General features: G+C 42.5%; 2 protein-coding genes across 2 annotated transcripts; both read right to left on the bottom strand.

Annotated features, from left to right (window-relative positions):
- Positions 1-530: 530 nt before the first annotated feature.
- Positions 531-11,281, bottom strand: prph2a (peripherin 2a (retinal degeneration, slow)). Its single transcript, XM_072265035.1, has 3 exons — positions 10,701-11,281; positions 10,273-10,519; positions 531-1,080 (listed from the first exon to the last, which is right to left on the bottom strand). Exons 1-3 carry the CDS (start codon positions 11,279-11,281, stop codon positions 853-855), a joined length of 1,056 nt encoding a protein of 351 aa, XP_072121136.1. The 3' UTR covers positions 531-852.
- Positions 10,460-17,673, bottom strand: tbcc (tubulin folding cofactor C). Its single transcript, XM_072265034.1, has 2 exons — positions 14,879-17,673; positions 10,460-10,519 (listed from the first exon to the last, which is right to left on the bottom strand). The coding sequence occupies exon 1, from the start codon at positions 17,625-17,627 to the stop codon at positions 16,584-16,586; it is 1,044 nt and encodes a 347-aa protein (XP_072121135.1). The 5' UTR covers positions 17,628-17,673; the 3' UTR covers positions 10,460-10,519; positions 14,879-16,583.
- Between the last annotated feature and the right edge of the window lie 5,489 nt (positions 17,674-23,162).

Raw genomic sequence — 23,162 nt, 5'->3', positions numbered from 1 at the left:
TTTAGTTGTGTCTTCTGAAATTGCAGCCAGTATCTTTGAGAGTTTCTGGCCCTTGATAACCGTTCTGCTTGAAGCAACATTGCAGTGCCATCCATACATTCACTTTTCTCATTTGATTTTGTTCTAAGTTTCTAAAGAATGGTTGTTGAAATTACATTAATGGACAATATTCTGTAACTGAAAGAGCATAGCAAGTTTCTGGAATGAGCTGCCAGAAGAAGTGGTGGAAGTGGGTACAATTGCAACATTTTTAGAGGCATTTGGATAGGTACTTGGAAGGGAAGGGTAGTAATGGGCTGAACACAGGCAGCCCGGACTAGCAAGGAGGATGCTGTGGTTAGCATGAGCCAGTTGGGCCAAAGGCCTGTGTCCATGCTGTATTACTTCATGACTCTAATAAGTTAATCTTTTTTTCAAATATGCTTTTTAATGTTTAGCCCTATTTTATAGCAGTTTATATTCTATATAATTTCACACAGCAAATGAGCAATATTAAAGATGTCTGGGATATTTAAAACATGCCTTTATCACATCCTTATTTCCAGATTCAGAGGCAATACACTGTTTGTAGTTAACATTTAATATAGTGTAAAGCATTGAAAAAGATTCCTGCTGACTGCATAGTATAATCAATTGTGAAAAAAGAGTTTAACACAATTTGACAGGTCTGGTTTATCTTTCAATGCAAAATACAGAAGAATAAGTTGTTAACACAATGCTTTACATTTTATACAGTGAAGGGAATTATTTATCTGATCTTGTATTATACCTTTATTCAATTTTCATTTACTTCTCATTCCAGCTTGTTTCTATACCCATGCCTTCTCCCGAACATATTGTTTTGCCATCTCTTCAGCTGACTGTGGCGACAGTCGTATCCTCTTGCTTTTTCTCCTCTTCAGCTGTTGTGGCTACTTGATTAAACTTACCCAGCTCTTTAATGCTTTCCAGCATAGATTTAATTGTTTCCTTCAGGCCTTTCTCCATTAACCAACCCTCACTTTCACAGTCAGGATCTTCAGGGTTTGCAATGCTGTCTAGGGCTGTGTGCAAATACTGCATCCCAACCATCCCTGTTACCTAAAGTAAAGAATATAGAATAGGTTCACCTGTAAATAAACTCAATCCCTTTACAGTCATTCAAAATGAAGATATTACTCAAGCATGTAAATGTTTAACAATAGGAAATGAACTGCCACAGCAGACTCCAAATAGTGATCATTGCAAACTGAAACTGACCACCTTATCCGAAATCGAGAGTGTGATCTTACAGAGGTATTCTGAGCTGGCTCTGAGATGGTAGCTACTGTGAGGATTTTTTTTCCTCATTGTAAGATGAGGGGGAAAATCTGGAACTTGAGGGCATAACTTTAACAATTAAATGATTGGCTATTGCAAGTGGAGATGGGGCAGAATTTCTTGAGGATTGTGAACTTCTTGAATCCTCCTTTCTAGAAAGCTGTGGAGGCTAAGGTGTTGAACGGATAGACTAGGGCTGTTGAGGATGATGAGAAGAAGCAAGGAAGTGGAGGTCAAGATCTGATCATCAGGTGGAGAAAACTGAATGACCTGATGATCCTCTTGCCTCATCATTGGTTATACAATGGCAAATCACAAGAAAGTAGGAGCAGAAATAAGCTACCTGATGTCCAAGCCTATCCCACCATTCAAGATGATCTGCCCCAAGACTGCACTAGTAGTTCCCATAAACCTTCAGTTCTATGATCTTTCAAAAATATCCCTGTTTAAGTAGCTGCAGTAATCCAATCTCCACAACTCTCCAGGGTTCAAAACTTCACAGATATACCATTCTTATGAGAGATTATTTTCCTTGGGTAAGACCACCCTCATGGATTGAATGGCTCTGTTCGGTCAAGAAGACTTGCTAGCTGGTGTGTTAGCAGAATACGACAACCTCATATCGAGTCAGCCAAGCCTCTAGTTATTCTGGACATTATTATGATTAATAGGACAGCTTATTAGGTGAACATTTACATGATGTTGGAAGGCTCACCTGGCTCTTTAAACCTTTACTCTAAATTTTCAGTTTTGGCTGGACAAATAATGACAAACATACAAATACTCTATGCTAGTGCCAATCTCACCAACAGATGTCCTGAGCACAAGCGAGTCTCTCTACTCTGGATTAAACTAAATGTGGAAATGTTTATTCTTGGTGTACAAAAGAAGCATGCCCTAATGATTTTCTCACTGACTGGGTTCTAGCCTTCTTGATGCAGCATCCATCATTAGGGACCCCCATAACCCAGGCCATGTTCCCTTCACACTACTGCCATCAGGAAGAAGGTGCAGAAGCCTCAGGACCCACACCAGCAGGTTCAGGAATATATATTACTCCTCAACCATCAGGCTCTTGAACCAGGGTGCATAACTTCACTTGACCCAACAATGAACTGCTCTCACAACCTTTGGACTCGGTCTCAAGGACACTTCATCTCATGTTCTTGATATTTATTGCTTATTCATTATTATTAATTTTCTTTTGTATTTGCACAGTTTTTTGTCCTTTGCATATTGGTTGTTTGTACTATTGGGTGTGACCTTTCATTATTTCTATTATGTTTTTTTGGATTTGCTGAGTCTGCCTGCAAGAAAACAAATCCTTCTTCAGGGGGAGAAAAAGGAGGAAATTGTGATAGATGGAGGTGAAATTTAATCAAAGGAATTAAAACTAAGAAACTGAGGTGGATTCTTCCTATTGGTCTGAGATAATAGCAGTGGAGATGTTTTAAGAAAATATTTTTAAAATGATGGTGGTGATCTGAAATTCACAGTTGTAATTCAATTCTTTGCCCATTCTAAAAGTATCTGGGTGTGCTCTTGATTTGGGTGTGGACTGAGAAACGTAACATAGGTTCCATCTAAATGGCTATATGAATTAGCAAGGTTGACGGGCAAAATGGTTGACTCCTTTGCCATATTTAGGATTTTAAGATTAATGGTTTTCTCTTTGTTGATATCTCAGCTGACCAAGAATTTTTTTAACTAACTGAATTTGAGACTTTAACTTGTACTGTTCACTAACTGTTATTTGTATTGATTGCAGTTTCAATCCGACTTTTACATGGTCACATAGACCTGTTTTATTATGAGCTACCCGCATATCAGAACAACAAAATCTGCCATTGGACTGCAAAACAGAAACTCTTTTAAATGCAGGCGTCCGTATTTTGGGACAACCACTATAGTGGACTATCCAAGTGTTACACTCAATGGCCACTTTATCGGGTACACCTGTTTGTTAATACAATTATATAATCAGCCATCCTGTGACAGCAACTCAATGCAGAAAAGCGTGCAGACATGGTCAAGAGGTTCAGTTGTTGTTCAGACCAAACATCAGAATGGGGAAGGAATGTGATCTAAGTGACTTCGACCATGGAATGATCATTGCTGCCAGACAGTTGGAGTATCTCAGAAAGTGCTGACCTTCTGGGATTTTCATACACAGCAAGCAGTCTCTAGGGAACAATGCAAAAACCAACAACAAAAAAAAAGCATCCAGCAAATGGCAGTTCTGTGGGCAAAAATGCCTTGTTAATGAGAGCGGTCAGAGGAGAAAGGCCAAACTGGTTTAAGTGACAGGAAGGTAACAATAACTCCAATAATCATGCATTATTACAGTGATATACAAAAGCCAAGTAGGCAGAGGGGCGGGGTGCCTCTGATGGTTTAAAAAAAAGTGAAATCAAATCCTTAGAAAGTAGTGATTTAAAATCAGAAAATGTAGAATCCTTGTGGGTAGAGTTAAGAAACTGCAAGCATAAAACTTCCTGATGGAAGTTATATACAGGCCTCTGAACAGTAGCCAAAGTATGGGCTACAAGTTACTACAGGATATAGAAAAGACAGGTAAAAAGGGCAATGTTGTGATAATTATGGGGGAGTTTCAACATGCAGGTAGATTGCGAAAATTAGGTTGTTGCTGGATTCTAAGAGAGGGAATTCATAGAATGCCTGAGATAAAGCTTTTTAGAGCAGCTTGTGGTTGAGTCCAGTAGAAGAATGGCAAATCTGGGTTGGGTGTTATGTAATGACCCAGATTTGATTAGAGAGCTTAAGGTAAAGGAACCCTTTAATGTGATAGAATTCACACTGCAGTTTGAGAAGTAGAAACTAAAATCGGATGTATCAGTATAACAGTGCAGAAAATAGAACTGCAGGCATGAGAGAGGAGATGTCCAAAGTTGATTGGAAGGGGATACTAAGAGGAATGGCTGGATTTTCAGTGTGCAATTTGGAAGGTGCAGGAAAGGTATATCCCAAAGATGAAGAAGTATTCTAAAGGGAGGATGAGGCAACCATGACTGACAAGTGAAGTCAAAGACGGTATAAATGCAACACAGAGGGCATATAATACAGTAAAGCTAAATGGGAAGGTAGAGGATTGGGAAGTTTTAAAAAACCAACTAAAATAATCTATAAGGAACGAAAAGATGAAATATGCAGGTAAGCTAGCCAATAATATAAATGAGGATACAAAAAATATTTTCAGATATATAAAGGGTAAAAGTGGTAAGAGTGGATATAGGACCACTGGAAAATGACTCTGGAGATGTAGTAATGGGGACAAAGAAATGGCAAACAAATGTAATAAGTATTTTGCATCAGTCTTCACTGAGGAAGACAGTAGCAGTATGCCAGAAATGCTTGAGTATCGGGGGAAAGAAGTGAGTTTTACTGCTCTTACTAAGGATAAGGTGCTTTGGAAGATGAAAAGTCTGAAATAGGTAAGTCACCTGCATCAGATGGACAGCACCCCAGGATTCTGAAAAACCTAGCGGAAGAGAATGTGGAAGCATTAGTAATGATCTTTCAAGAATCACTAGTTTCTGGAATGGTTCACAAAAATGATCCCAGAAATGAAAGGGTTAACATATGATAAGCATTTGATGGCTCTGGGCCTGTACCCGCTGGAGTTTAAAAGAATGAACAGGGATCTCATTGAAACCTATTGAATATGGAAAGGCCTAGATAGAGTGGATATGGAGAGGATGCTTCCTGTAGTGGGGGAGTCTAGTACCAGAGGGCACAGCCTCAGAATAGAATAAAAGGGCATCCATTGCCACAGATGTCTGTGCAGGCCAAGCCATTGGGTATATTTAAAGCGGTGGTTAAGTTCTTGATTAATCAAGTCATGAAAAGTTATGGGGAGAAAGCAAGAGAATGGGTTGAAAGGGATAATAAATCGGCCATGATGAAATGGTGGAGCAGACTAGATGGGTCAAAAGGCCTAATACTGCTCCTAACACTTATGGATGGGGTACAGCAGCAGAAGACCATGATGGTGGCCACTTTATTAGGTACAGGTGGTTCCCAATAATATGGCCCCTGAGTGGATATGTCTGCAGCATACAATTATATAAGTCCTTTTGCTGACCTATGCAAACCCTCTGGTATTGTTAGAAGCTTGGTAGCCTGTTTTGCTCCCAACAAAGTCCCAGAAACAGCATTGATTTAATGGCCAGGTAATGAACTAGGCTGACAACCCAACCACCACCCACTGGTCACTGTTTAGTTCTGCCATGAGATGAGTTACCAAAAAATGGCGACACCTGAGTGCAACCCCTCCCTCCCCCCCGCCCCCGCGACTTCCCCTGAGCTCAACAGGCTAATCCCATAGCTGGTTCTATGTTATTTAATCATTTGAGATTGGGGAGGTCATGAAACTGTGGGTAATGGTGTTTCACAGATCAGGTGACAATTTGTGGCTCATTCCTTTATTGAAGAGAACTGGCCTCATCACTGCCATAATGGGCACCCAACCCATGATCGTAGATGGAGACAGAGGTCCTGACCCTAAACAGATAGAGACCTCTTACCACTCAGCTGTCCAGTACTGCAGAAAAATCTTAATCAAACTAGGTTTCAAGTGAGAGGGGCAGCATGGTGAAGCATGGGTTTCATGGGTGAAGGTGGGTAGCTCTGTAACTGGGAGACCACCTTTGCTCTGCCACCTTCCAAATGGAAACCAGAATGATTATGGTAAGTTATTACGGCTATTACAACCAGACAATATGTTGGACAATCTAGCCAAATCTCCTTCAGTAGTTCAAGTTGAGGGCCAGATTTTAACTAGGACCTGAGTGAAAATATTCACATGGCATTGGATTTGTGAAGGCGATGGGGAAGGAGAAGATTTAGTCAAACCGCACATCTAAATGTAGGCATTGCCAAATGTGCAATATTTTCTCAATTCTTCTGGATTTTACCAGTCTCTGTTTTATGCTCAATTTTGTGGACTGACAATTAGAACATAGAAACTCTGTTGCTCATTACAGGCCCTTGGGCCCACAATGTTGTGCTGACCATGTAACCTACTCTAGAAGCTGCCTAGAATTTCCCTACCGCATAGCCATATATTTTTCTAAGCTCCATGTACCTATCTAAGAGTCTCTTAAAAGACCCTATTGTATCCGCCTCTACCACCTTCACTGGCAGTGCATTCCACGCACCCACCACTCTCTGTGTGGAAAAACTTACCTCTGACGTTTCCCTTTTACCTACTTCCAAGCACCTTAAAACTATGCCACCTCATGTTAGCCATTTCAGCCCTTGGAAAAACCCTCCAGCTATCCACACGATCCATGCCTCTCATAATCTTGGACGCCTCTATCAGGTCATCTCTCATCCTCCATTGCTCCAAGGAGAGAAAGCGAAATTCACTCAACCTATTCTCATAAGGCATGCTTTCCAATCCAGACAACATTCTTGTAAATCTCCTCAGCACTCTCTCTATAGCATCCACATCCTTCCTGTAATGAGGTGACCAGAACTGAACACAGTACTCCAAGTGCTTCTCTGAACTAAGGTCTTATATAGCTGTAACATTACCTCACGGCCCTTGTACTCAGTCCCATGGCTGATGAAGACCAACACAGCATATGCCTTCTTAACAACACTCTCAGCCTGTGTAGCAGCTTTGAGCTATGCAGCTTTGAGTTTGTGTGGCATAGCCTGAGAATGGACGTGCATAATTGGAGTGCAGTCTTTGCTGAGTGCCCGTGGGTGAAAATTAACTCTCATGTTTGGCCGCCATTGGCGCCTTTTTGAGATCTCTGAGCGACAGTTTGACCATGTCAATGTAGATCTGGTTGGTCCTCTTCCCCCCCTCCCACAGTTTCACGCATCTCCTTACCACGGTGGACCGTGCCACCACGATGTCCAAAGGTTGTCCCTCTAGCATCGACAACAGCCACAGACATGGCTCAGCTGGGTTACTCAGTTTGGCACCCCATCTGATATTTTCTCTGACCGCAACCCCCAATTAATATCAGACCTCTGAGCTGCTCTGAGGGCTTCCCTGATGGATGAGTGTTGGCATGATCATCTCCCATGGATCCTGCTGGGGCTCAGAACAGCTCCAAAAGAGGACCCGCAGACATCTGTGGCTGAGTTAGTATTTTTGGGTTACCATTAGAAACATACAAACACAGAAAACCAACAGCATAATACAGGCCCTTTGGCCCACAAAGCTCTGCTGAACACATCCTTACCTTAGAACTACCTAAGCTTACCCATTGCCCTCTATTTTTCTAAGCTCCATGTACCCATCCAGGAGTCTCTTCAAAGACCCTATCGTTTCTGCCTCCACCACTGCCCCCAGCAGCCCATTCCATGCACTCACCACTCTCTGCGTAAAAAAAACCTACCCCTGACATCTCCTCTGTACCAGTGAAGCTTTCTTAATGCTGCATTGAAGTATTGCTAGATTATATGCTTTAATATAGAAATCAATCTAATCTTACTCTGAGGCAACACTTGAACAGAAAGCACTGCAAACATTTTACCACAGCCTGAATCTTTAAAGCAACTGTAAATTAAGTGATCCATCTAAGCCCACAAATGTAGGCCAAAAAATGGTGGATCGCTATTTATTTTAGTGCTGCCTCATACCACTTGCTCATATTAAGTATAGTAGAATAATCTCCCTGTTTTAAGATACCTCTGTCAACTTGTGAACTTGTGTGTTCTTAAATAGTAGGGGATATATTCATAACATTTTTGATTAAATTAAAAATAAGTCATTGTTTTAGATTTTGCCTGGATAAGGAAAGGAAAGGTACGTTGCACCCGGATTTTCTCCGGTTAGCTGACAATTTCCCTCCGCACCTCTCTGACGTAGTGGGGAACTGCGTACGAGGCAAGTTACAGCAGTGGTTTGCCATTGCCTTCTGCTGGGTGAGTTTCCAAAGAGATCACCAGTTTGTAACCCAGCACAGATGGAAAGCGTACAGGGGAGCCGGCTGGAACTCGGGACCTTTCATCCCGAAGTCCGATGCTGATGCCACTACACCACCAGCTGGGTCGCCCAGATAAGGGGTCACTAAAATAAAGAATGCCTGGGGACTTTGGGAAGATCTGAAATTCTACAACACATGTAATTAAATTTCATAGTTAAGGAGACAGATGAGCATAACCTTCACAACTCTCTCCACCACACATCACCACTGCATTAGTACACAGGTTTAACTTCTAACTTGTTTGCCCCTCAAGTGGAAATACACTTTGGTGTGAAACAAAAGCTGAAAAAAAAACAACAATTTTACATAAAAGACTAGTTTGTGTTTTACTGCAAATAAGCGTGAATCTGAACTTGTAAAAAGATACTGCATGGCCCTCAGTCTGCATTACACTAAAACCAGTCTTATTTGTGGATATCTAGTATAGGTCTAGGGATGCGATATTTACAAATACATTCTGGATAAGAACTTACTGCAAAAAGAAATTCCCATTGTTTCTAGTTTTCTGCCGATTTCCTAATCTAGTACCCGGGTCTTATCACTGCAAATGGTTTCATGTTTACTAAAACACTCATGATTATGGACAATTTAGCAAGTGCTCCAACCCATCATTAAACGAGAAGATCAATAATTTCATTAGAGATAGATGTCTATAAGACTTTAATTGGTGATGTTGCAGATTTATCAAATTAATACTTGGGATGCATTTTTGCCATAAAATCTAAAGCTACATGAGAGGCCAAAATTAGGTCAGAAATTGATGAAAAGGGGTCCAACAATAACTTCATAGTTATTGCATTTAATTTGGGCTCCTAATAGCTGTGAATCCCAGTCCAGACAATGCTGATTAAAATTCATTTGGATGTCTGTTGTGTGGATGTGAATCAGGAGGTGTGAAGGTTGTATGTGGTTTCAAAGAAAGCATTATCCATACATGGTTACTATGGAGATGTCCTTTGATAAAATGTTGGGCCAGCAGACCTTTCCACGGAAAGCATCTCCATATGATGCCTGCTGTGCCTTGTTTTGTCGAATAAAGAAGGTGTTTTGTATCTACCAGTAATTTTCTCTGGTAACTTCATTGTCACAACAACAGCCATCATCACAGGTACGAGACCCAAGTGATCTCTCTTCAAATCTGCAGCGCCCTGTTATCCTTTGGTTATTACTAAAGAGATTCTGTCTGTCCTATTCATTTAAATTAACCTGTAAAACTTCATAAAAATTGAAAATGCTGGAAGTACCCAGCAAGCTAGAAAACAGGTGGAGAGAAAATCTGAATTAAGTGTTTTGGATTAATGACGATGTGTTAATTCATTAAACGTTTGTATTACTTTATGGTTTAAAATTGATCAGGCTTTAAGATGGAATATTTATTTAGGAAAGCAAATTTCTTTCTCCGGTGTGACAGTAGAAATGTACTATATGTTGCAAAATCACTACCTAGTCTAAAGTAAAACTCAATTTACTAGTGAGAGGTTATTAGCCTGAAATATCAACTCTGTAGTTCTTTCTCTTCCCCCCTCCCCACCCCAAGTTGTCCGACTCGACCTTTCAGCAAATATGTTTTCCCTGTCTCTTTTAGACATCTTGCCGAGGAAGTGATTATTAAACTTCACGAAGGGGTGGTTAAGGTCGTCGTTTATGTGGAGAGTGAAAGTACAGAGCGTAAAATATTTTCATTCACGACGAATCTCTAGGGTATACTCAAGATCTGACCGGCAGAAGATTGTAGTGCTGCGATAAATATTTAAGTACTGTATTCATGCAGTCAGTGTCCTTGTGTATTATATTTTACACAGACCCAAAGTCAATTGATTTCCTGAAGATACCAACATTTAGAGTGTAACAAGTATACTCTAAATTCTAACATGTTTGCCCCTCTTGGTGGAAACTCACTTTGGTGTAAAACAAATAGCCACTGTAGCAACCAAGCTTAATGAAAAGTTCCTTTGATAAAGAATTTTCCTCCAGATTTACAATAAGTAAACTCCTATAGCCCTCTTACCTCCAGTACCCAACCAAATACGACGAGAGCTCCAACTGAGTGCATCATATTGGCATAGTAATTGAGCAGTGCTTGCTTGCATCCTCGTGTCCACAAGTTCAGCTCTTCTGACCGGAATTCGTAGCTGTAATGGGCTGAATTATTGGTGATCTGCTGCTGGATACAGGGTCGAGGGGAAGCCGGATTGCAGCAACTGAATGGGACCCCGTCCACCAGATACTTCCCTTCAACGTTGCTCTTTATACGGCTGCAGGAAGAGAAGGCAAGTAATTGAGGATTTTGGGGCTGAAAGCTCAAATTACGCGGTGAGGCATTCCTCGTAAGTGATGGACCACGGGCCAGGGTTTGGAGTTAGATCTAACATAGCTACTGTGCAAGGTTCAAATGCGCTCGTCCCAATTTCCTATGTATGCGCTACTTTTACTTACTCTTTCACCTCCTTGGAGCTGAAGTCCAGGTATCTGTTGCTGATCCACTGGATTTCAAACCAGTCACGGAAGCCGTTGCTTCCGCAGCAGCGGAAATCTATCTGCAGCTGGTCGATGGTTTTCTTCATGAAGCACCTGCCCGGGGTGTCGGTATCCCTGTAGAATTTCATGCCGTTCTTCAGCCCTTTGGCTAGAGTGTCTTCCAGGTAAATCCTCATCAGGAAGCACAACAACACGGTGATGAAGGTCAAAAAAGCGAAAAACAAAAAGAACGCCAGGTAGAACTTGAGCACCGATTTCCATCGGGCGTATTTAGCCGGATCGAGTGAGTCGTAGCAAAACTTGCCGCCAAAGCAGTTGATGGCGCAGGCCGTAAGACCCACCAGTATCAGGGAGTTGGGCACCAAATGGCTCTCCTCGTTGTCCATTAGCTCGCTCCGTTTCCTGAGCTCGATCTTGAGGAACAAGCCCATTCCAAAGATGACGATTCCCACTATGACACAGAACCAGTTCAGCAGCCACAGACCCTGGGCCAATTTCACCCTTTTCTGCACGTTGAACTTGATTTTCAGAATGGCCATTTTTCTTTTCCGCTGAGTTCCAATGTTAAGGTTGAGCTTTCAACGAATTAGAAAGATTTGCGCACGGGTACAGAAAGAGCGGGAAACAGTGCGACTGAAATTGACTCTGCTGTAGGTCCCTCCATCCCGACCAGCCGAAAAGCAAAGCTGCAGCTGATTCCAGGACACTCTGAAGTCGAAGGGTTTTCCAATTTACCAAGCCAGATTTTTTTTGAAAATAAGTAATTGTCCGCGACTGCAGCTAACGTTGCCAGAGCTTCCCCCAGCAAAGGAGGTGGTTCTTCCAGAATCTATCTGAGAAAATCTGAAGCTGCAAGACGTCACCTTAATGCCAGTAATAGGTATTATCACTAATCATTTAGAGAAAGCCTTGCCCCAGATCAGCTACGAGAGTAATCCGCCCTTTTAGGGAGTAATTACTTTGCCCTCAAGTTGTCAGCGATTGCACCTTACCTCGGAAAGTTTCCGTGCATTTAAAAAGTCGAGTAAGAGTATTCAGTAAAACTTCACTCAAGGAGGCGATGGCTGTATTTGATTTGTTTGCCGTTATCTCTTTGCCAAATCTGTATCTAATCACCGCCGCGCTGTGCCGTGTTTTCTGCAGCATGTTTACTGGTAAAATAGCACGAACACAAAGCAGGTTCGACTTAATAAACTAAGTAAGCTTCAATGTAGGTCAAAGCCTGGAACGAGCATTGGGATAAAAGGAGCTGCGTAAGGAAATACAATATACTGCAAAACCGAGTCACGCAGAGAGTAGGGCAATGCCAAAGGTTTGGCCATGGAGGTGGGCATTTTAAATGAAGAACTGCTGTAAGTTCTGGTGTTTGGGACCTTGGCAACTAGAAACGATGTCAATAGTGGGATTACAAATTTTGCTGGTGCTCGTAAATCCAAAAATACTGATGCAGAAGGCTTCAGGTCTGGAAAATATGCCACGGAAAGGGAAGGGCAGGAGCATGGGAAGATTTGAATATTAAGGCACACATTTTAAAGAAATTGCTAAGTGGGACATCAACGTAGGAAAACAACCATACGGAAATGGGTAGTGAACTGGGACAAGAGCACTGGATTTTGGGCTGATCTTGAGTGGACAAAGTCATCAGAAAATGTGTTAGAATAATCACATCTAGGGGTGAAAACAAGCACAGATTAGGATTTCAGAACTAGGAGGGACGATCTGGAAAATAAATTAACAATGTCACGGGGGGGGGGGGGTGGAAATAAGCAGTTGTGACCCTATCTTATTTTTATAAATGGTCCAAAGCTCAAGTTGTGGTCGAGGGTGATCCTAAGGTTATGTACTGTTCAGTGCACGTTAAGATATGGAATAGGTCATCAGCAGTCCACAGAACATAATCTGTGGGGATACTTGAAACCATTTTAGCCAGCTTAATGGTTACTTGGAAGAACTATACTAGAGAGCAGAGAGGAAAAGAGAAAGGTGCACCGGATATTGTCAGTGTACTTGAGGACATTGATGTTGCTTGGAAATAAATCTTCCCATGGGCCAGGAATGGATAGACCACTGGAGAACACTCGAGAACAGAACAGGTGTGAGAGTAAAACCATAAAGATATGTTACACATCAGAAAGAGGAGCCAGGTATTGATTTTGGACGGTGAGTAGATTCGGTAGGAGGAGAGGAAGATTCACTAAACAAATGACAGTCAGTGGTTAAACCAGATGATGTTCAAGTCTCAGCCCCTTGGATGTAAACGTATAGAGATGAGGCCGGTACTGGAAACAGATCGGACTGTTAGTCGATTAAAAAAAACAGCTACAGTTAATTATTGCACCTCCTGAATACATCTTCAAATTTCATGCTACCCTTCCCGTTTCCTGTCCTCTTCCACTCTCTTCAGCTTCCCGGTGGATCGCAAGCGCTGGTACTTGCAGGACAGGGAGGTAACAGTTGGTTTCATTGCTGTGTCTGGAGCTTTTATTTATTTTACAGGCTGTTGGCTAAGGAGAGTTCGCAACCCGACTCGCCTACAAATAGATATTTTTTAACACTCTGCATTCACTTCCCATTAAAATGTTATTGTATTAATTTCCGATTGCGTCAATTGCTGTCATGAAACAGCAGCTCTGAGTGAGAACTGTATTAGCAAAGTTTGAGGCACAGTATTTGGAGAGGAAAGACTGGATAGCTTAAAACTTGCAAATGCAAGTAACTTGAGATGAAGCTTGTCCCACAGGTTGACACAGGAAAGATTTGGGTGGGAAGGAAAGGCGCTGGCAATCAAGAGATCAGAAATCATCCTAGCTGTAATTGGGATGGAAGGAATGATGACAATGTGATCATTTTATAGATCTGAGGAGTATTTATAGAGGGAGGAAAAAGTGCTTGAACTCTGTCGAATGTGATTTAAAATGTATTTAATTGCATGTTTTATTTACAGAAATTGTACATTGGGCAGATTCTAAATTCTCAGAGACTTCATCTGAAATTATTTCCAACTTGTTTTCTTTCAAAGGTGGTGATTCAAATGTTGGGTTTCAACTCAAAATGTTGATAATCCTTTTGCCTCTGTAGATGCTGCCTGATTTTAATTTCCCCAGAAATTTGTTTTAACGTGCTCTAGCTCAGACTGAAAGAATCTGCAGGGAGATACCTGGAAATTAGAACTGGCTGAATTATTTTTGTGGGACTGTTGTGGGCTACCGAGGTAGAACGTAACCCTGTGTTGTTGCAGCCGCTCTGTGAATCCAGACCACAAGGAATTACACAGGTTATTTGTGCTAAAAACGTGCACCCCTTCTGCATAATACTCTCCAACTATTAGCACTGAGATGTTGAAATTAACCTACGGAAGATTTACAATCACATAAAACTACTCCACAGTGGGGCCCATATTCAGCTGGAGACCCTTCATATTAATAAGCCACCTTGAAATAACCTCAAAACTCATTAATGAGTAAAATTTATGGAACCCATATTTAACAACATGTGGGAACAACTTCACCTCAGAGACGGCACAGTGAAGATACAACCTGGTTCCAGAAGGCAGTTCAGATCAACTTGTCAAGAGTAATTATGGATAGGTGTTAAGTGCTGCTCTTGCCTGTAATATACACATTGAATAAATCAACTACTTCTCAGTCTGGCAGACCAACTTTGTCAACTTGTGAATTATCATTGAAGTTCTGAACAATATGTTCCAAATTTGATTGAACATTATGTCACTTTGTAAATAAGTACCACTGATTGTGGTGAAATTCTTGATGTGATTCAATGGGAAGTGTATTGCTTTCTTTATGGCTACAGTACCTTTATTTGATTGTCAACTATTAAAAATTATTCTGGAGGACAAGTAAATGAACTGTCTAGGTCTTCAAATGAATGAAACGATGTTTTATTATTTCATTAACCATCATAGCAAATGGCTATTTTCAAAACAGACAGTACATGTTGCATTTTTATTAAACAAGGCTTACTCCATGTAACACTGTGTTGACAGGAACATTTTTGTTCAAGGCCAGCTCAAATGACATGAGAAATTCTTTCACTTGTTCTTATTTACTCTACAAGGTCTATAGAAAATCTAGCAGCTTCTATATGAAATATAAAACCAAAATACTTACAGCACTTACATTTACTCATATCAACTCCTCCAATCATTGCATTGTGGACTGTGAGCTTGGAATAAATCTATATCAAGACAACAAAGTTGCATGAGTTTAACAGACAGTAAAGAGGCATTCCTTACACTCATATTCATAACAAGTAATTCTTCCAACCAGTATCTGAAATACTTTTAACGGAAAAAAAGATGCTGTTGCCCAGATGGGACATCGCTCCTGTTTTGATCCCAAGTCACTAAAGAAAGTTAAACTATCCACACCTCCACTGTGACTGATTTAAAGAAATGCATTGTATGGATATTTATGTTCCTGTCAGCATACGAGACCAAGACAGATAAAAGATTGAAGATAATATTTTGTACAATTAAATTACCACTAATTAATTTTGATGCAAAATTGTTTTGACATTGGTGCTTCAGGTTTATATTATGTATTTATACCATTGACAGTGTAGAAATCTTCTTGGGCTAAGTTTAATGTTCCTCTCCTCCAACTTGCACTTACTGTGGCTTACAACCTGGCTAGATAGGTTCAATATAGACCACACTTTACTTTGTTCAATAGAGCACGTTAAGTGTGCTGACCATTGTATCACTGTCCGGTATGGGAATTACAAGGCATCTGACCGCAAGTCCCTACAAAGGATTGAGAGAACTGCTGAGGGGAACATCACAGTCTCTCTTTCACCAAATAGTGTTAGTTATGAGGAGTGCTCCGTATGCAGGGCCCTTAGCATTGTCAATGATCCATCTGGCAGGAGGTACTGCAGCATTAGAACAAGGACTGTTAAGTTGGGAAACAGCTTCTTCCCCCAGGCTGTGAGACTACTGAACTCCCTGCCAGCATACAAGTCTCATCACATATGAAGCGCCAGTACTGTTAACTTTTTAAACTTGCGTCATAAACGCACCTTGTTATTTGCTAATTTGTGACAATATTGCTTGTGTTTGAGTTATATTTACGGTGTTGTGCACCTTGGTCTGGAGGCACACAGTTTCATTTGGTTGTATATGGCTAAGTGACAATAAACTTGAAAATGAAACAAACAATAAATTGACTTAAGACAACTGTAATTCCATTATGAATTCTATCTGGAAAGCAGGGAATTTGAACTGAGCATGGCCTGTCAGCTACCACACCATTACTGCCATCATAGCTAAAGATAACTACTACTTTAAAAATACATTTCAAATGCTGTTAACATTCCCCAGTTTAATAGGGCAGTAGACCACCATTATTTTGGATGTCTTCCCAATGTTAAAGCACAAAATTAGTAGTATACTGTTTACAATTAAAGGCCAATGGAAGTTCAATTTCAAGCCTATGGATTTTATTAGTTGTTATTTAAAAACAAACCAAGCCAGTTCAAGATTGTTCTTTTTTTATTTTATCCATTAATCTTATGCATTCTGAAATATGTTTTAACTTGGTTTCAATTGAAATCTACTTCAACAATAAAACATTTTCAAATTGAAGTGCAAACACTGACAAAGGTACAGTGGATGAAACATCCTCAAATACAGAAAATAGCATGCCAACTATTCAAGATCACATTTAACCCACACCATTTTTTAAATAAAATTGGCCAAAAAAATTAAATAGCGGATTTTCCGTCACAAGGCTTATTTTGCATTTATTCAAGTACACGGCAGAAATCAAGTATCAATTCCTGCGATTGGTCAATGAACACCAACTTTGGGCATAATAGGCACAATCAAGGAGCTAAGATTTCATCCCAATCAGTTATTCGAGATTCCTCCGGCAAAATACTCCAGTTAGGAGAATGATCAGACGCAAGCCAGTTGAAATCGTCAATAGCGTTCCAATTGTTTTTTGTTCTGTCTAACCCTGCCTGTTCAAAATCTCTGTCGATGCCTTCATACGTCCAGTTAAACGGTGCAAAAGAAACTCCAGTGCAATCTTCTACGATGGCTCTGCTGGTTACATGCAGATACACCTTTGCATCCTTAGTGTTGTGGGTTCGCAGTTGCTGGCATGCGAAAGCGAATGTACAGCCGGCAGATTGGTCAATAAACACAGAGGTCGAGACAGGTCCGCACAACACCTTGGAATTGGTGACATTCTTGATGTGCAGGGTGTTGGGCGAGCCGAGGAGCTTAACTACGCAGTTGGACAGCCTGGTTAAAAGCACGTCCTTGCCGCTGATCTCGTCTGCCAAGCGGACCAGTACCTGCGAGTCAGCGTCCGAGAAGCCGCAGAGGTTTTGCTCGATCAACCTGGGCTGGCTGGTGCTCCCGTCACAAGGGGAGGAGGGTTTGGCCTCCCTGGGGCCGATGTTTTCTTTTTTGCGCGATTTGAATGCGAACTTCTTCTTGGGCAGGCACTCCTCCCGCTTCTCCGCCACCGCCGCCTGCAACTTCTGCAAGGCGGTCTGGGCCTGGCGCAGCTCGTAGGCCGACAGGAACATCATGCTGTCGTTGACGAACTTCTGCAGCCGCTGTATCTTCTGGGCGATTTCCTCGAAGCTGTGGGCGAGTGCCGCGTTGTCGGCGCCCTCGCAGCCCGCCAGCAGCGCCTCTATTGACGACCTCTCCTCCGAGAAGGCCGCGCTGAAGAAGTTGGACTTCTCCTCCTTCACCGCCATCACGTCTTTGGCCAGCTTCCTCCGCTCCATGCCCTGCTGCCGCTCCTGGTCCCGTCGCTGCAGGGTCTCCACCATCCTCTCCTTCCGCCGGTCATACTCGGGGATTTCTTCCGCTAACTGCTCCGGCTTCTCACTCTCCCCCACCAGCGCCATTTCGGTTCCTTGACTCCCGCTGCAGCAACGTTTATTGGTCCGATTGTCAGCCGGCGCCTCCTCGTATTGGTAATTCTGATTGGACTGCCTCTCGGGTTCAAAGGGATGTGGGTGGAGAGCTCCCGTCCGCTGTCGACAAATTCCTATGCCCTTTACTTCTCCCTCCTGCCCAAGATCCACAAACCTGTCCTGACTGTCCGGGTGGGTCTGTTGTCTCCGCCTGCCCCACTCAACTTGTGTCCTCGTACCTCGACTCCACTCTATTGCCCTTGGTTTCGTTCAGTCCAATCCCAGCTACGTCCTGGACAATTCACATGCACTCGATCTCCACGGTAACTTTTAATTCCCTGTCCCTGGCCGCCTCATTTTCACCATGGATGTCCAGTCTCTCTACACTTCTATCCTCCATCATGAAGGCCTTAAAGCTTCCTGTTTCTTTCTCAAAAAAAGAACCAGTCAGTTCCCCCACTACCACCACTGTTCTCCATCTGGTAGAACTGGGCCTTACCCTCAACAATTTTTCCTGCTGCTCCTCACACTTTCTCCAAACTCGAGGGGTAGCCATGGGCATCCGTACGAGCCCCAGCTTTGCCTGCCTCTTCATTGGCTGTGTAGAACAGACCATGTACCAAGCCTTTCCCGGTTAACGCTCCCCAGCTCTCCCTTCGCTAAATTGCCGACTGCATTGCTGCTGCTTCATGCACCAATGCCGAGTTCGTCAATTTCATCAACTTCCACCCTGTCCTTAAATTCACCGGTCAATTTCTGACATCTCCCTTTCCTTTTCTCGATCTCTCTGTCTCCATCTCCGGAGACAAACTGTCCACCGACATCTTTCATAAACCTACCGGTTCCCACTGTTACCTTGACGATACCTCTTCCCACCTTGTTTCTTGTAAAAATGCTATTCCCTTTTCTCAGTTCCTTCGTACCGCTGCATCTGTTCCCAGGATACGATTTTCCTTTTCAGGACATCAGAGGTGCCACTCTACTTCAAAGAACGGGTTACCCCGTCATCTTAATTTCCCGAACATCCGCACTTAACCGCGATATAAGAGTTCCTCTTGCCCGTCCTTACTGCCCACGAGCTTTCGCATCCAACACGTTGTCCTCCGCAACCATTGCCATTTCCAAAGGGATCCTACCACCAACTTTACCCCCCCCCCAATACTCCGCTTTCCGCATGGATCTCTCCTTCCGTGATTCCCTTGTACATTCGTACCTCGCACTAATCTTCTTCCTCGCAAGCGGTCGAAGTGCTCATTCACCTCCTCCCTAAGCTCCATCAGGGCCCCAAACAGTCCTTCCAGGTGAGGTAACACTTCGCCTGCGAATCTGCTGGGGTCGTCTACTGTATCCGGTGCTCCCGATGTAGCCTCTTCCATGTTAGCGAGACGCATCGTAAATTGGCGGACTGCTTCGTCCAGCAGCTTCGCTGCAACCGCTAAAGCTTAACTTCCCGCTGGCCAAACAATTTAAATCCGAATTCCATTCCCGTTCCGAAATATCGGTCCATGGCCTCTCCTTGTGCCAGATGTGGACACCCTCAGAGTGGAGGAGCAACAAACACCTTATATTCCGTCTGGATAGCATCCAACTTGATGGCATGAATATCGATTTCCCCTTACGGTAAAAGACATTTTCCTCTCGCTTTTTCTCCTATTCCCCACTCTACCCTCTTACCTCTTCTCATCTGCCTATCACCTCTCTCTGGGGACCCCTCCTCCTTCCGTTTCTCCTATGGTCCACGCTTCTCCCATTAGATTCCTTCCTCTCCAGCCCTTTACCTTTCCCACTCCCCTGGCTTCGCTTGATACATTTCTAGCTATCCTCCTCCTCTTCACCCCCCCCCAACCTATTTATTCCGGAGTCTTCTCCCTTCCTCTCCAGCCCTGAGGAAGGGTCTGGGCCTGAAAGAAAACTGTTTATTTATTTCCACAGATGCTGCCTGACTTGTTGAGTTCCTCCAAGCATTTTGTGTGTGTGTGTGTGTGTGTGTGTGTGTGTGTTGCATGGGATAAGGGTGTTGTTTGACAGGACAGTGAAACGTCATGACTTACAGGGTAGATTACAGTCCACCCTCATGGAATACCAACCAGAAGAAGCAATATCTCCTTTCACAAACCTCCTCAGGGTCACATAGGTTTTGACAGCATTCCACTTATATAGAATCATTAATGAAAAAAATCACAAGATTATCATGGGTCGAAAAGGCTGTCGAATAGCAAATGGTGTGGGTTTCTTCCCACAGGCCAAAGACATATTGGTTAAGTTATTAACTGGTCATTGTAAATTGTCCTGTGGTTTGGCTAGGTTTAAATCGGAGGGTTGCCGGTGCCTTGGTGGGCCAAAAGGGTCTGTTCTGCTCTGTATATAAATAAAATAAAAATGCTGGAGGAACTCAGCAAGTCAGGGGACATCTGTGGGGGTGAATCAACAGTCGTTCTGGGCCGAGACCCTTCACTGTGACAGGAAAGGAAGAGAGCAGAAACCAGAGTAAGTAGCTGAGGGAGGGGAAATAATAGATAATAGATTCAGATTCCATCAAAGCCGAGTTTATTGTCAGATGCTCAAGTATATGTATGCACTAGGTACAATTAAAAGAATTTGCAGTGGCATTCGTAAGGAAGACATAAATCTAAATTATACCCTTTTTTAAAAACAAGAAAACACAGGTAGAACAAAATAAAGTCAATTTTGGTGCAAAGTGGACATAGTGTTGCTATATGTAGTGACTAAGCCTGTGCGAGTTGGTTCAATAACCAAATAATTGAACTATCTGTTCTTGAACCTGGTGGTGTGGAACTTCAGGCTCATGTAATTCCTGCCCAGTGGGAGCTGAAGAGATGGCATGGCCTGGACGATGGGGATCTTCGATGACGCCAGTTGCTTTTTGAGGCAACGCCTCCTGCAGATACGACTGACAGTGGCTCCTGTTGTCATGGCCTGGGCTTAGTTTATTGTCATTTACACCAGGGTGCATTGAAATTCCTTGTTTGCATGAGGCTCACAGAGTAAACAGTGTGTACGGTAATAATACATGACCAATAAATCAGTAAAAAAGATTCAGAGGAATAAGAATTCCTAAATTGTATTGACAGGTATTTTTTAACCAATATGTTGCAAGCCCAACCAAAAAGAGGGGGCCGGGGCAATTTTAGTTTATTCTAGGAAATGAGGCTGAGTAGATAGAATAAAACTCATGATATTTCCATAACATAGTTAAGTTTAGTATAGTTTTAGAAAAGAACAAAGACAGTACCACAAGTTCTAGATTGAACCAAGGCCAATTTCACTAGACTAAAGTGATCTGGCAGGAATGGATGAGAAACAACTTTTTGACAGTAATTCATTCTCAGGAAAGTCAAGGGATTCAGCATATGAAGGTTACCACAAATAAAATGATTAAACCTGGAGCACCAGATGACAAAATGAGCAGAGGGTTGGATCAGACAAGAAGGGAAATATTTTCCCAGACACTAAGAGGTTAATACAGTACAAAGTCTGGAAAGGTATAGGTATCGGAACTCAATTAAAAGGAAAATTGGAAAGGCAAAAGAGAATGTATGATATCAATAGGACGCCAAAAGTATTTTACTGGTACACAAGGAGTAAGATAACTAAAAGATGGACAAAGGTGTGACTAGGATCTATGTTGTGGGCACAGCGAATGGCGGGCTAACTACATTAGAATAAGTAGCATTAAGGGCTTTTCATTTTTGAAAATGGACAGATTGTCAACACCAACTAAAAGAAATCCCAGAGCAACACACAAAACACTTGGGAAACTCAGTGAGTGGCAACTTCTATACAGGGAAATGGGCAGTCAACATCTCGGGTCGAGGCTCTTCACCTGGATTGAAAGGTGAGGTGGATAGCCAGTGTAAAATGGTGGAGAGGAGGGATAAAGCAAGAGTTGGTAGGTGATATGTGGTTCCAGGAGTGAGGAAGGGGTGACTGGCAGATAGGGGAGGGGGGAGGAGAGAAGGAAAGGCACTGAAAGCTGGGAGGTGACAGGTAGAAGTGACAAAGGTCTTAATACCATGGAATCTGATAGGAGAGGAAGATGGAGCATAGGAGGGAGGGAGATGGGGAGGTCAGAGGGGTATAGAAAGTGAAGGGAACCAGTGAAAGGAGTTCATTAGTGATGGGAGATGGAGGAGGGGTAAGAGACAGTGATGGGAAGATGGAGGAGGGGTAAGAGATAGTGATGGGAGATGGAGGAGAGGTAAGAGATAGTGATGGGAGATGGAGGAGGGATAAGAGATAGTGATGGGAAATGGAGGAGGGGTAAGAGATAGTGATGGGAGATGGAGGAGGGGTAAGAGATAGTGATGGGAGATGGAGGAGGGGTAAGAGACATAGTGATGGGAGATGGAGGAGGGGTAAGAGATAGTGATGGGAGATGGAGGAGGGGTAAGAGATAGTGATGGGAGATGGAGGAGGGGTAAGAGATAGTGATGGAAGATGGAGGAAGGGTAAGAGATAGTGATGGGAGATGGAGGAGGGATAAGAGATAGTGATGGAGGAGGGGTAAGAGACATAGTGATGGGCTCAGATAGATCAGGAGAAGAGAGTAAAGGGACAAAGGGAAAGGAGTTACTAGATCTTGGAGAACTCAATATCCATTCTGCCAGATAATAGGATGTCCAAGAAGAACATGAGGCACTTGTTTGCATAGAGCTTCAACTTGGCAGTCAAGGGGTCAAGGACAGACATATTGCTGAGGGAAAGTTAAGAAGAGTTAACATGGCTGGCAACCTGGAGAGGTAGATGGGCATGGTGGGTCGAGTGCAGTGCTTGACAACGTGGTCTCTGTTTGCATCTGGTCTCATCAATCCTGGGGAGTGGGGTCGGGGAGCACAAGAAAAGCACCAGATGCAATATATAACACTGGAGGCTATGTTAAAAGAATACTATCATTTTAAAGTCCTCCACGGTTACAGAAGTGGTGCTGGAGATTTACATGACTGCTATTGTTTTGTTTTAAAAAGAGGGAATAACTAATAATTATTAGCAACTTGTTTACTCTTGGTGATGGACAAATTATTCAAATCGAATCGCAGCATCAGTTTAAATCTTCATTTAGTAAAGCATAGAATAATTTGCGTCTGCATCGGGGTTTGCTAAAGGAAGTTTTTGTCTGACTGACCTAACTGAATTATGTAAAGGTAACAAGGAAGTAAAATGAAGAAAGTGCTCTTGATACATTTTACACTGATTTTAGCAAAGCTTTTGACGAGTCTTTCCATGGCACACTGGTCAGAAAAGAGCCTATGTGATCCAAGGGAGAGTGGTATACAGTATTGGAAATACCTTCCCACAGTAGCTTCAGGTTCAATGGTCTCTCCAGATGGAAGTTGCATTGCAAAGTACAACTAATATAAGTACGACAGGATCCCAAGCCAGGGATGTATCTGATGTATGCTCCCCAATTCCAAAGACTGAACCAAAAAATCTGGGTATGCAACACTTCAATTGCCTTATGAGCTTGTGTTTAAATTACCTTAGTGTGTTTGGCCCATTGATAGATTA

Source organism: Mobula birostris, chromosome 8 (genome assembly GCF_030028105.1).
Source record: "Mobula birostris isolate sMobBir1 chromosome 8, sMobBir1.hap1, whole genome shotgun sequence".
Classification (NCBI taxonomy): domain Eukaryota; kingdom Metazoa; phylum Chordata; class Chondrichthyes; order Myliobatiformes; family Myliobatidae; genus Mobula; species Mobula birostris.
Note: the sequence above shows the minus strand (reverse complement) of the source record. Positions and strands in the feature narration are given on the sequence as shown.

Excerpts from the sequence above, each read along its gene's own strand:
- tbcc (XM_072265034.1), bottom strand. The coding sequence starts at position 17,627 with ATGGCGCTGGTGGGGGAGAGTGAGAAGCCGGAGCAGTTAGCGGAAGAA.
- prph2a (XM_072265035.1), bottom strand. The coding sequence starts at position 11,281 with ATGGCCATTCTGAAAATCAAGTTCAACGTGCAGAAAAGGGTGAAATTG. Across the intron at positions 10,520-10,700 it reads AGCTCCAAGGAGGTGAAAGA|CCGTATAAAGAGCAACGTTG; the intron begins GTAAGTAAAAGT and ends CTCTTCCTGCAG. Across the intron at positions 1,081-10,272 it reads TATTTGGTTGGGTACTGGAG|GTAACAGGGATGGTTGGGAT; the intron begins GTAAGAGGGCTA and ends TCTTTACTTTAG.